Source organism: Acomys russatus, chromosome X, assembly GCF_903995435.1.
Source record: "Acomys russatus chromosome X, mAcoRus1.1, whole genome shotgun sequence".
Taxonomy (NCBI): Eukaryota; Metazoa; Chordata; class Mammalia; order Rodentia; family Muridae; genus Acomys; species Acomys russatus.
The window spans coordinates 46,779,682-46,793,676 of NC_067169.1; the positions used below are offsets into that span (position 1 = coordinate 46,779,682).

Here is a 13,995-nt window from a genome sequence, read left to right on the forward strand (position 1 = left end):
TTTCTTTATTTATATATTTTTGACCAGATAAAACCTTCATTTTGGTGAGTTACACCACCAAAGTTGTAGGAAATACATATCTAAGAGTTCTGAAAGATAAAACAAAACCAAAGAAACAAAAGTAGCCCTGCATTTCCCACAGGACCTTCTTTGCCTCTATGCAAACCTGCAGGGTCACCAATTTATCAAACTTTAAACTGCTGACAACTAGAATTTTCCCTGTCTCTCAAGACTGATGCCTCCCCTTCCAGACTGAATTACCTGCTGGAAGTTAAAAACCAATAGCTCATACGCCATCAAGAGGAAGGTTCCATCTCAGAAGGGCAAACTTATAATTAAACACAATGAGTTCACATCTTGGTGAGTACAAAACATGGCCAAAATATCAGAGTGGAGAAAGACTTATTACCTGCAGCAGGTCATAGAGCACTGCCCTCCATGAACAAAGGGCGTTACAGCATTTTTATGCCCTCCCAATGAGAAATCACTCCAAGCACTTACAGACTAATGAAGAGGAAATGCTTTAATAATAGCAAGCAACCAGTTCTGGCTGATGCACAAAGGGGAACAAGCCCTGAACAGAAATCCTCCTCAGCTTCTATAGGTTTACAGCCCCGAGTTATGGTTTGAGAAATTAAACATACTTTAAGAGACAGAAATGTCAAGGTTTCATTGTTTGGACAAATGGGGAGATTTACAATGTAAAAGTATTGCTGTGGTTATCTTGAGACAGAGCAGGGCTGCTTTTCCGGGGCAGCTGGTAACCAGGGTCACGCTGCCTGGAAGGCAACATGCTCTTCCTGATAAGAGGCACAGCCCTTGATTAGCTGCTGCCAGCCAAGGCTGTCTAAACTGCCTGACAAAGGCAGAGTACCACTTTAGCTAAATTTCTACTTTCATGTAACTCGATATTTTCTAAGCAAGATTGTTGTTAAATTCTTTATAGCATCACTTTATTACATCAAGAAAACATCAGGATTTCACTAGAGAGTCTATACATACTCATGTAGGAGTTAGCACGTTCCTTGAGCATATTCAGTTAAGGTTGTGGAGCTCACAGATTAAAGAATAAATTGGGGCTAATGAGATGGCTCGAGAGTAAAGACATTTGTCCATAAGCCTGATGACCCTCGTACAAGCCTTGGAACCCACGTAGTGAAAGGAGAGAAGCACCATCTCTGCAAGTTGCCCTCTCCCTCTGTATGCACACTGCAGCACACGAGCGCCCCCACACGCATACAAATTACATGAATAAATAAAAAAAAAGAGAGAGAGAAACTTAAAAATGAAATAGACAGAAATACCTCTGAGGGTGCTTAGCTTGCACCATAAATTTTGCCTGAAAATAAAGGAAAGGGTTCTTTGAAAGTGCAATGCCCCCGAAGGTGCCATCTCTATTCAGTGACTAGTACAAACTGACCTGAGCAAACTACAATGGAGTTCTTCATGCCATGTATCAGTGAAGCAAAGACTTTAAGGATGCACAGAGACCCATTGAAAACAAACATTTTTTTTTCCTGAAACTACAACATTCAAGTCTACCTGAGTCAGAGTAGTTTTTCTTTTTCTTTTTTTCTTTTCTACTATTTCTTTGTTTTCATCATATAAACCCCTTGTCTTCTTGTTGCCTGGGAGCTCTCATTCTGTTTTATTTAATGGAGACTCCCCTATTCATGAACTGCAAATAAGAGTCAATTAGATCTATGTTTGGTGTGATTTTTTTCTGCCCTCCCCTCTGCAGGGCACTAAATCAGCACTGATTTTCTGAATAGCACTGATTCTCACTTAGTAGTACGTGTAAATAAAAGCACATCAAAAGCCTTACATCTCTTCCTTTATGTAGCATCTGTCTCCTTTACTTTGTCTGAAGGCACAGAGATTGTCCTTAATCCCTTTTCCAGTCACTCTGAATTCCCAGAAAAGCAGAAAATCCCTACAGATGACTCTTAGACTCTGTCTCCCAGATGAAGGCAACTATGCATGATGGAAAGGCCACAAACTGAAACAAAAGTAATCATCCACACCCTGAATCAACATAGACTACCTTGGAATACCTTGAAGGACCAGACCTTGATCAAGATTGCTTAATTACGCATACTTCTTACACTCTATCTAAACACAAAGTTTCTCTGCTAACACCCTGATGGACTCAGGAACACTAGACTAGACCCTTTTTAAAATTCTTCTTCTCAATATCTACACATGGAATAAATCTCTTGTTGGTATCATGTGATCCGTGTGTGTGTGTGTGTGTGTGTGTGTGTGTGTGTGTGTGTGTGTGTGTGTGTGTAATATATGGGTGAGATGCTGCAGCAGAGTTCAAAATGGCTCAAAATCAGGCTGAGAGACTCTGTATTGATAAGATGACCAGACCAGTGATGGGAGGGAGCTGCTACTGGAGACAAACTGCAGAATTTAGCTGAAAGGCTGAACCAATCTAGAGCAAGACAGACAAACAGGTAAGTGAACAGGCAGTCGAGTAGAATGCATCAACATCAAGGTACCCTGTGGAGCCAAAACTCCTGGAGTCATTGAGGAGTCCTTGGTCCTTAACATACACGCAAGATATCAGATGGTAGGTTGATGTTGGACCATGCTATAACAGTAATGGGCAGTGGGGTCCAGGTCAGAGAGGAGTTATACTTTTTCTTTGATATGTCAACACTGCTACATTTTTGCATTTTTTATGCTTTTGATATACCCACATGCTGTTGCAATCTCACCTCAATAAACTTAAAGGCTGGGTTCCATTCGTGTTGCCAGGAGTAGGTCATTTATTAGTCTGTATTGAATGGGTGATGCCTGACAGATGGTGCAGTTTCTGGGTCTGCTCAAGGTGTAGACATCCTCCTCTTTTAAAACAGAGCTACAAGCTACTTGTAAAATAGAATCTCTTAGCACAATGTTCATCCTAATAAAAACTGTTTCCTACAATATGGAGTATGCCTGACCCAACAAGAAATTTATTCAATGTGTGTATAGATTGAGAAAAGGAATTTAAAAGGGGGCCCTAGTGTTCCTGAGCCTTCATCAGGGTGCTAACAGAAAAGCTTTGTGTTTAAATAGACATTAATAGGTATTCATAATTAAGCAGTTTTGATCAAGGTCTGGTCCTTCAAAGTGTTCCAAGGTACATATATGATGGGGTTTAAATACATAGCTCGTGTCCTTCACTGGTTGTTGAGAGTGGATAGTTGGTGAGTGAGACTGACTCTGACATGAACTCTGGTGCCCCATATTTGATCACTTCCCCATGGTGGAGGGGCCCGATGGCACTCAAAGAAAGAACAATCAGGTGACCAATATGAGACTTGATAGCCTATGACCATATAGTAGGGGAGGAGGTCCTCCTCGGTCTTAGACCTAGGGGAGGGGAATAGGTTGAAAGCAGGAGGGATGGAGGAATGGGAGGATACAAGTGATGGGATAACAAGTGAGTTATAATCTGAATAAATTAATTAAATAAAAAATACATATCTCGTATAAACATACACACACACACACATATATATATATATGGGTTAAATAACACTAAAGTATTATTTATATGCATATAAATAATGTATTTATACACATTATATACCCATATATCATTATTAAACCCACATATATACATATAAATACATGCAGATCTACATGTGTTCTGTGTACTACATGATATGAGTTGATAGTAGTAACTAAGTCTGGGATAAAAGAACTGCATTCTCCCCAGACAGACTACCAAGGTAGCTACATCACCAATCCACTTTTACTTTTACTTTTCTGAGACAGGTTGCTGGCCTTAAACTTGAGATCCTCTTGTCTCAGCCTCCAGAGTGCTTGGGGTTATAGGTCTGAACCAGCTAAAGGGTAGCTGAATAACAAGTGAGAGAGCAAGTAAATAACAGTGGCCAATTACAAAGGAAGGAAGGAGGGAGGGACCAGAACAAAGAGTAAGAGTTTAACAAAAGACCCCGAAGGTCTGCTATAAAATACTGAAAAGACTCAGGGGGTACTTTAGGGCTAGAAACCGAGGAAAGCAAGAAATTAGTGGGGAGTAATGCATACTAATGTTCAGATACAGGCTAGAGTAATGTAAAAAACAAACGACAGTAAAAGCTGAAAAGTGTTGCTGCAAGAGAAACATGAATATAGAGCACTTTCCAGGGTTGCACTGTGCTAATCTGAATACAATAGGTAAAACGGAGAGGTAAACTTGATAGGAGTATGTGATAACTTCAGTCAAGTTACCATTAAAGAGAGATGAAGGGTTTTTTAAAAATGTGTATGTGCAATATGTGTAAGTTTAAGTGTTTGGGGAAATATATGAAAAGGCCCAATAAATGCACACTACCTTATAAAATTATGTACTTTGAACTTGCTAAAACCTATTAAAAGGATATCTGTCATTATAGTAGTTTTCATCAAATCCCCCAAATACTACTTATTTATATTAAAAAACATTAAAAGCAAACATTGAAATTTCAATTGGATATATTGGATTTTAATAAGGATTTCCTTAAAAGACCTAGAAATAATTAATTCATTTTATGGATAACATATTTTTTCTGTACTATGTGCAGTAGCCATAAAATAAAAATATAAGCTGGATGTAGTGGCGCATGCCCTTAATCCAGGATTTGTGAGGTAGTAGCAGACAGATTTCTGTGTGTAAAGACCAGCCTAGTATACAAAATGAGTCCCAGAGCAGCCAGGGCAGGGTAGAGAGATCATGTTTCCAAAACCAAAACCAAAACCAAAACCAAAACCAAAATAAAATAAAATGTTGGGCACGGTCTGTAATCTCAGCACTCAGTGAGGCAGAGACAGATAGATCTCTGTGAGTTTGAAGCCAGTCTGGTCTATAAAGAGTCCATGACAGCTAAGGCTGCACAGAGAAACCCTGTCTTGAAACAAACAAAACAAAACAAAAAAACCACAAACAATAAAATAAAATAATTAAAATATTTAGTATTTTAAAAAAAATCTCAAATAACGTACACTAAACTTTTATTAGATTATTTGTTATGCATTTCTATTTCAGGGATATTCTTATATATAAATATATAAAAATTAATAAAAATTGTATATTAAAAGGTCTTTCATAACGTTCAACATCTCTTCATAAATAAGTTTTTACAAAACTAAGGAACCTGATGGGAAAGGCACATAGGTGAGCCAGCCCCGAGAGTATGAGAGCAGAGGAGCTGGCCTAACCCCTCACCAGCGGCAGCAATCAGGAGAGCAGGCCCCCACCTCAACTGGGCAGCACAGTGGAGCTGGCTCTGGTGGCATGGGTATGGGTGAACCGGCCCCAAGGGCAAGAGAGCAGGAGAGCTAAACTTCATCCTTGCAGGCTGCAGCATTGGGGAAATTAGCTGAGGCAGTGCTGGAGAGCTCCCCCTGGTGGTGTGGGTGCAGGAAAGCTGGTGGACTGAGCAATTCAGCTATCATCCAGGCCAAAATCCAGGGCTTTGAGTTGGCCCACTCCCAACATCTACCTCATCTATGAAATGCTGGAGCAAATGAAAGCGCCAGTCCTGCAGATCCAAAACTGCAGGATCTCCATGTCACAGGGTAACAACAGGATAACTGAGAGGAATCTCAGTAAGGAGCCAGTATTGATGCTGTAGCAGAAGCCAGAGGCCTTAAACCAGACCAATGATTCATTGTAATGAACATTTGCATATAAAGATGTGTGGACGACGAGAAGTTCTCTATGCCTTGTTTTGTTTAGTTTTTTATTTTCTCTTAGTGGAGAAGTTGCAAGGGTTAGAGGGTGGATAAGAAGGTATGGGAGATCAAGTGGGATTGAGGTGCATGATATAAAACTCAAAAATAATCAAGAAAATGTTTAAAAAAATAAAAGGAAACAAAGGGGCCAGACAAGACAGACAAGATAACTTATGCTTTTGATCACAGCACCTAGAAGGCAGAGTCAGGTAGATCTCTGAATTCCGTGATAGCCCAGTATACATAGCAAATTACAGACCAGCTAGGGCTACATAATAAGACTCTGTATATATCTTCAACAAAATAAAAGCTATGTTGTGTTAACTAAATTTGAAAGCATTTATTTTCAAAAAACACGGAACAAGAGCACCCATTCTCTTCACTCTTAGTCAACACAGTGCTCAGAGTTTAGCCAGAACAAGAAGAAAGGAGTAAAACTTATGGAAATAAATAGTCAAATTAGCACTACTTGCAGATGATATGAATATATATATATATATATATATATATATATATATATATATATATATATATATATATATACACACACCATAATTTCATGCATGTATACAATGTGTTGTGACCATTTCTACCACATCCAAGTTTTTAATCCCCCTAGTACTCTCACTGGCCCAATTCTTCCCAAGTAGTCCACCTCCTCTTTTATGTCCATTTTTAGTACCTGTCTTCTACAGGTAACCACAGATGCTGTGTATTCATGATTAGCAAAACCACGACATATCCAATAGACAACTTTTCATAGTGCTTCTCCTACTCTCTGCCTACTACCATCTTTCCTCTCTCTCTTCCACAATGTTATCTATACAGTGTTCTGCCTGCATGTAACACCTACACACCAGAAGAGGGCATCAGATCTCATTATGGATGCTATTGAGCCACCATGTGGCTTCTGGGAATTGAACTCATGACCCTTGGAAGAGCAGCCAGTGCTCTTAACCTCTGAGTCATCTCTCCAGCCTGCTAACAATAAATCTTAATTAATAAGGTTACATTCCAATAAAGGTAATTAACAACTCAGTACTAAATGACACTGAAGTAATGACAATAGAGAAAACATAAAGAACAAGCTGATTCCAACAACAGTCAATAAAATTTATGGCAGACATGAAATACTACAATGATAGTCATTGAACCCTAAATTTTAACTTCAAAAGGCAATTCTTTTCTCACACATAGGTGGTAGGAATGTATGTAAACTAATACTATGTAGCTGAATAAATGGCTATTCTATTATCTAGAAACTCTACTTGTATAAGTATTGAAACAAAACACATAAATTTATATTCATTAGAAGAAAATTTTATTGGTAATACCAAAATCTAAAAAAAGAAAGCTTCCTTATCAACAAATGATCATGCATGTGGCATGCTAACAAAACCAAATAGTATATACCAATGAGTATTATCTGTAACTACAAGGGAAAAAAAGGACAAATATTTCAGACAAGAGAGTATAAACTGTATGACTCCATTTTGATGTGTTTAAAAGGCCAGGCATGGTAGCACATGTCTTTAATCCTATCACTCAGGACACATATAGAAGCAGATATCTGAGTTCAAGGCCAGCCTGGTCTACAGAGCAAGTTCCTGAACTATGTAGTGAAACCCTGTCTTGGAAAAAAAAGAGCGGGGAGGTAAAGCTTACATATCACAGGATACGGTTTTACCCATGGGTTAGAAGTAGATTAGAAAATGAAATGTCTTTCTTCATACTAATATTTGTATGTCCAGCTTATAAAGTTATATAAATTAATAACTATGAACAGATATCAAGATACCAATCAGTTTTATTGGGCTCCTTACATCACTCTAAAACTAAGCATTCCTAACTTTATTAAGCAAGCCATTTAATCTCTAAAGACCTCTGCTCACTTATCTTATTAATAGTAGTAATAGTAGTAGTAATAGTAACAATAACAATAATATCATCTTTCATAGGCTTTTTTAAGGAGTGAAGACCAAATTCATGAAAAGTACTGAGTACCCGGCCTGCCACATACTTAAACACTCAGTATGTGTCAACTGATATTATTATTTTTCTGGGCCAGGTTTTCCTTCCTGTAGTTAACAGCCAGTTTATAGCTTTAATCCATCCCCACCTGTGCACACAAGGAATACTAATTTTTATATACTTCTTTTTTAAAGATTTATTTATTTATTATGTATACAATGCTCTGCCTGCATGTACACCTGCATGACAGAAGAGGACATTATAGATAGTTGTGAGTCACCATGTGGTTGAACTCAGGACCTCTGCAAGAGCAGTTAATGCTATCTTAACTGCTAAGCCTACTTTCCAATCCCAGAATACTAATATTTTAACACCCAGGAACAGGGGAGTTCCACTGCCTCCTCTTTGCCTGGGCAAAACTTTAACAATTTAAAAATGTGTATTCATGTAAGCAGAGTTGATCTGGGTACATAAGTGGCCCAAGTGCACATAGATTGGGGGAAGCATTAACTACAGCAGAAGTGAAGGACCTTTGCTCTTTTAGGGTGCCATTATCCTTATGCGATTATGCGATACCAGGAAACCTAGTGTAAATAACATGAATTGGAAATGAGAAGATCGTGAGAAAGTTAATGCTGGATGTGGTTATCATTTACAGAGAAGAGTCCCGAGGAACCTGGAAATCAGAAGAAGAGACGCTCTTGCTTTACCCAAAGTCTAAGGTCAACAAGTGAGCACAATATTATATTAAAATATTGAGAAAGCAATTAGTTTAAAAAATTGAGGGAAAAAATACCTAATTCAAGTTTCCTAACTTCAAAACCTCATATTAATCTCATTAAAATGTGGACTTCAGTTAGCCTAGGCTTAGTCTGTAATAATCAATGAAAACCACTAATGATAGGCTAGTTCATGAATTCTTCACTGTTCCTCGGTCCAAAATGGAAGAACTAAACTGTAAGAAAAAGTTGGAATCTAAAGGGGCTGGCTGGAATTGGAAAGGAAAGAGAGTCCGAAAACATGAGAGGAACAGAAATAGCTCTAAAGGGTGGGCAGGCTGCAACCAGTGTCACCTGAGCTAGTAATGCCACGTTGTGCATTTCTTCCCTCAGTTGAGCTGAGGTAGATCCACTCTGCTTTACCTTGCTTCCTTTCCAATTGCCAGCCTAGGACTGGAGGGATGCTCAAAGCCATATTTACTTGGAGGCAGGTATGGGGTGAGGGCATCAATTTAAAGGCAGGGGGTTTCCAAAAAAGGGAGAAGAAAAGGAAAATGTTGGAAAAAGAAATTTTACAAGATGTGACACCAGGGCGGGCGGGGAGGGTGTTTAGTAATGGTGGCTAAGAAGCTAAGGTAAAAGAGGGTGAGAGATACCAGTCTGGAGTTTGTAAGGGGTCAGATGTCACTAGTGGGAGAGCATCAAACACTCACCGAGTATGTAATAGACAGGAACGCAAACCACCACCTTTTTCAGCTACTCCACTGCTCCCAACAGGGACCTGAGGAGGAGAACACAGTTTGGCTGAAAGGGGCTGTAGACTCAGAAAGCAAACACTGGCTCTGGAAAGGGGTGTCAAAGACCACCCTGAAAAGTATAGGGTAGTGCCCCTGAGCTCAAAGCTGTAAACTAGCAGGAAGCCTGTGTCCATGTTAATTCTTTAACTTACCTCGGGCACCATGAAATGTTTCATGATTACAGGTGCTGCCAGCAAAAGTTGCTTTTCTAGTGGCTGCAGCCTCTGATCCTAGTTTTCTTAGCTCCGCTCCTGATCAAAGTCTCATCTCCTAATACTAACAAAGGTTCTTATCATGACACTTTATCCATAGTTATACCAGTATCTGCTAATTGTTCTTATTCAGGCTCAGGATTTGGCACAGTTCTTACGACTCCAGACTCCCAAGTCCAGAGATGTACCTCATTTGTTACAGAGGCTGCAAAGCATGCAGTATACACAAGGCTCTGGAATTCTGTCCCCATACTGCATAAAACCATAGTGGTAAATGCCTGTCATTCCAACACTTGGGAGGTGAAAGCAAAAAGACCAACAGTTCAGGTCATGTTTGACTACATAACAAATGTGACCCTGTTTCAAACAAGAAACAAAAAATGGAACCACTTATTTGAATAGTGCAACTTTTTTTGCACTCCTACTGTCATCAGAAGTGCATGATACAGAAGATGACAGGCCATCTTATGCTGGAAGCTGGGCTTCTAAAGAGCTCTTCTGGGATGAGACCTTGTGCTAGTCAATACTGAATAATTTTTTAATTACAGGGAACTATGTCCTCTCTATTACCCACTTGCATAAGTCTACTGCCACCTCCATAATTAAAACCTGTACTCCTCAAACCTCAAAGAAATTATCTACATAGTATCTTTGGTGAATAATAAACTCACTTTCCTGATCATTTTCTTCATGTGGTCTTTTATGTCCATTCAATTCTAGTTGTTTAATACACTTTCCTTTCAGTACTTCTTTTGTTTTGCAACATTTGACACTGTTGAGTGACATTCTCATTCAACACTCTTTCTCCCCTTGGTTTTTGTTATCAAGTAAACTCACTGTGCCCATCCTCAACAGGTCCCTTCAGCTGCCCCTTCCACAAGTTCAACTCTTATACTTTGATATCTCAAATCCTGTGAATGCAAACTAAGAGTTGAATTAATGTATTCTTGGTGCCTCATTAAAGACAGGGCAGCTTACACCAAACATGGGTTTCCATTCACACCCCCCTTTTGAATTCTTAATTCTCCTACCTGTGCCGTTTGTTGTTCCTCAAGTTTAACTTTTTTCTACCGAAACATTTCTAGCTTCTCAGTGAAAACATCACTTTGGAGTTGTTTGAGATAATGAAAAGAGTGTGTTGGGGCTGGAGAGATGGCTCAGCGGTTAAGAGCACTGTCTGTTCTTCCAGAGGTCCTGAGTTCAATTCCCAGCAAATACATGGTGGCTCTTAACCATCTATAATGTGATCTGATGGCCTCTTCTGGCCTGCAGGTGTGCATGCAGGCAGAGCACTGTGTACATAATAATAAATAACTTGAAAAAAAGAGTGTGTGAAGGCTTGTTTCTCTGTTTTCAAGATGTGTGTTTGTGTTTGTGTGTGTGTGTGTGGTCATGTGTAAATGGCTATAAATGTGTGAGGGTCAAAAGATAACCCCAGATGTCATCCATGTTACTTTTTAGGCAGGGCCTGGAATGCACCAGGGATGAGTTTGTTTCTGTCTCCTCTGAACTGAAATAACAATTGAACAGAACCACCTCTGGCTTCTTTGTATAAGGATCAAAGGGGTCCTCAAGCTTACTTTACAAGCACTTTATCAACTGAGCTATTGCTCCAGATCCCCTTTTTGACATTTTTGCTTGTTTTCTTTTGTCTATATTTTTATATATTTTATTAACTTATTCATATTACATCTCAATTGTTTTGTCTAGTTTTTGAGAGAGGGTCTGGTGTACATTAGGTCATCTTTAATGTTTTGTACTCATGTAGAATAGGAGATAGAATGAAAGGGGGCCTAACTACTTCCATTAGCTCTTTTGTAGGTAATAATCCATACAAGAGTGGAGTCTCTGGCTGATTTGCTTCTTAATGGCTTTGTTTCTCAGTAGCTTTGTTGTTGATGTTATTGTTTGTTTTACTCAAGGTCAAACTATGTAGGCTGTTTGGGTCTGAATCGCTCTATTTTCCTGCCTTCGACTCCCAAGTACTGTCATCATAAGCATGCACTATGACAAATAATTTTTAATATTTTTGAATTGTAGATTAAGGTTCAGCATAGTTTCAGAAGGAACACACATATTTAAACTATAACACAATTGTTCAGACACAAATCTTTGGTGGTTATTATTCTCTTGTTTAATACATGACACAGTTAATTAAACAAACACTTCCTTTGCAATGGGTTCCAAATCTAATCATTCTCAACTTGTATCCTGGCCTAGGTCTTAGGATATTTTAACTGGAATATTGCCAAAACATGTTAGCTGATCTCTGTTTTGGGCCTAGTTCCTGTAGAATCTATTCTCTACACAGGATCATTAAGTCTCTGTAGTCTGAAATGGCATTAGTATTTTGAATAAAACCTAACAATGGCTTCCCATCTCTAAATACAAGCTAAATGCTTAATTCAAACCTATGAAGATACAAAAAGTTCAATGTAGTACCTACCTCCCCAGCACTCTTTTCTCTCTTTCTTTGCTCAAGTCATATTTGATTCCTTGCCATTTCTCCTAAGGCCTTTACATTTGCTATTTTTTCCTGACTAGTATATTTTCTTCCCTTTGAAATGTACATATTTATTCCTTTATCTCTGCCAGATCTCTGCCCAAATGTCACCATATCAGAGAATCCTTATCTAAGTACCTTATATAAAATAAAGCCACTACTGCTGCTCTGACATTCTCTACTTCCTTTTTTGTCAGTCATCAATGCCATTTTATAAAATAGAAATATATCTATCTTCCATTAATTATTGTTCCTTCTATTAAGCCATGTTCATGAAGACAGAATATCTCCAAAGTCTGGGATATTGAATCAATAAATGAATTTTCAGAACTATCACAGATTTTTTACAGCATCAGTATTAGTGGTTTCTTATAGTGGTTCTCCTTAAGATATTGGAGCAGAATGTCTTAACAATACAGCAGAGTCAAAGTTCAGAAAGGGACCCTCACAAGAGTGAGGAAATCCATGGAATGAATGAAAAAACTTGAAAGAAAATCTTAGGTTCATAAAATATTTTCAGTAAGTGATGTTTTCTATCTCTAATGTAAAGTCAGTTACATTACTCCTGAAGTTTGTCTATTTAATTCACTACCAGTTACTTAGGGAAGTACTTGGCACATAGCGAATGTTCGATACTAGCTGAACAAGTGATAAATGTAAATCATTCTAAATTTAAAGTTAGTGTAGATTAGAAGGCAAACTAAAGATTATAAAACCACCAAACAGGTAAAAGGGTGATAATGTTGTCCCATGAGAAGATGTGAACTGGTAAGCATGTAAACTCTTTTACTTTCCATGTAGTGCTCAGTTCTCTGAAAGATAAGACCACATGTTAAACACTACTTATTAGAGTAAGTTTCACCTGCCTTGCTTTACACTTAAGCTTACAAATCAGTTATTACATGTTTATGTTCTACTTACCTATTGGAAGCTGATATTCTTGCCATTGTAATTGGAGGAGTAAGTAGTTTTACCTCATTCCCTCATCTTACTGACTGACCATAAGAGACAGCCCCCAGAATGTTACTGCCAGAGGCTTCTGATGATGAAATGAATGATGACTATTATACCAGTCATAAAGCCATAGTGACATCGCTCCTGCTTTAAAACTAGCAGCAGATGGCTTGAGGCTCAACTTTATTCAAGACCTCCACTAACTTACTACCCAGAGAAGCTTCAAGAAATGGACTGGGCTATTTTTTAAAATTTTTTGTCAGTCTTAGCTGATCAGACTTCTTGAGCCAACTATCAACAAACTTTTTATGAAGATCAATCCTCTAGGAACTCTACATTAGCCTTTCAGAGACATCATCCTTCACCTATGCATTACATAGGAGACACCAGCCAAGACATCTGGCAAGGCTGCATCAATTTGTCTCTAGAAAGTGAGATATGCAGCGATGCAGCAGTTATCACCAATTGTCCACCCTGGTTATTAGCTTGTTCTCCTGAAGGCAACTTTACTCAGATGACCCAGGAAGAAATTCAGACATTGCTAGCAAGAGAGGAGAGAGAAAAGCTGTTTCTTCGGGGTATCACCCTTGCTGGAATCAAATGCCTGTTGATCCGTGATGACTTGTTCACTGAGGGCAACAAGAGCATGGACCTGCGTACCAAAGGCCAACCTCGAGGTAGCCAGGCAATTACTGTAGTTCAGTTGGAGTCTGTGTACCTTGTGGTGATGGGAAAGAAGGGGACAGAAGGAGGACCTCTCAATCTCAAAGCTTTTGAAATAGCAGGCTACACAAGAGAGGCCATTCTTAAACAAAAAGCTCGCCGCTAGGTAAATAAAATGACCTGATGTTGGACCTCTAATTTGGATTCAGATTTATGTTTCACCTGCTAAATTAGCTAATTTTTGAGGAATAAAGAAGACCCTAGACCTGCTTTGAAGACATGTATGTGTCTTTGGAGATAGAGGGAATGGTGCAGCTTGGAAAGCAATAGTTCCTTTAAGCCAGTGGTTCTCAACCATCCTAATGCTGCAACTTTTTAATTAGTTCCTCATGTTGTGGTGAACCCCAAGCAAAAAATTATTTTTCTCACTACTTCAAAACTGTAATTTTCTTATTGTTATGAGC

At 38.7% G+C, this 13,995-nt stretch overlaps 1 protein-coding gene across 1 annotated transcript; it reads left to right on the forward strand.

Moving 5' to 3' along the window:
- The first annotated feature begins 13,235 nt into the window (after positions 1-13,235).
- Positions 13,236-13,697, forward strand: LOC127185260 (profilin-2-like). The gene has a single exon (XM_051141793.1). It carries the CDS (start codon positions 13,236-13,238, stop codon positions 13,695-13,697), a length of 462 nt encoding a protein of 153 aa, XP_050997750.1.
- The last annotated feature ends 298 nt before the right edge of the window (positions 13,698-13,995 follow it).

Excerpts from the sequence above, each read along its gene's own strand:
- LOC127185260 (XM_051141793.1), top strand. The coding sequence starts at position 13,236 with ATGCATTACATAGGAGACACCAGCCAAGACATCTGGCAAGGCTGCATC.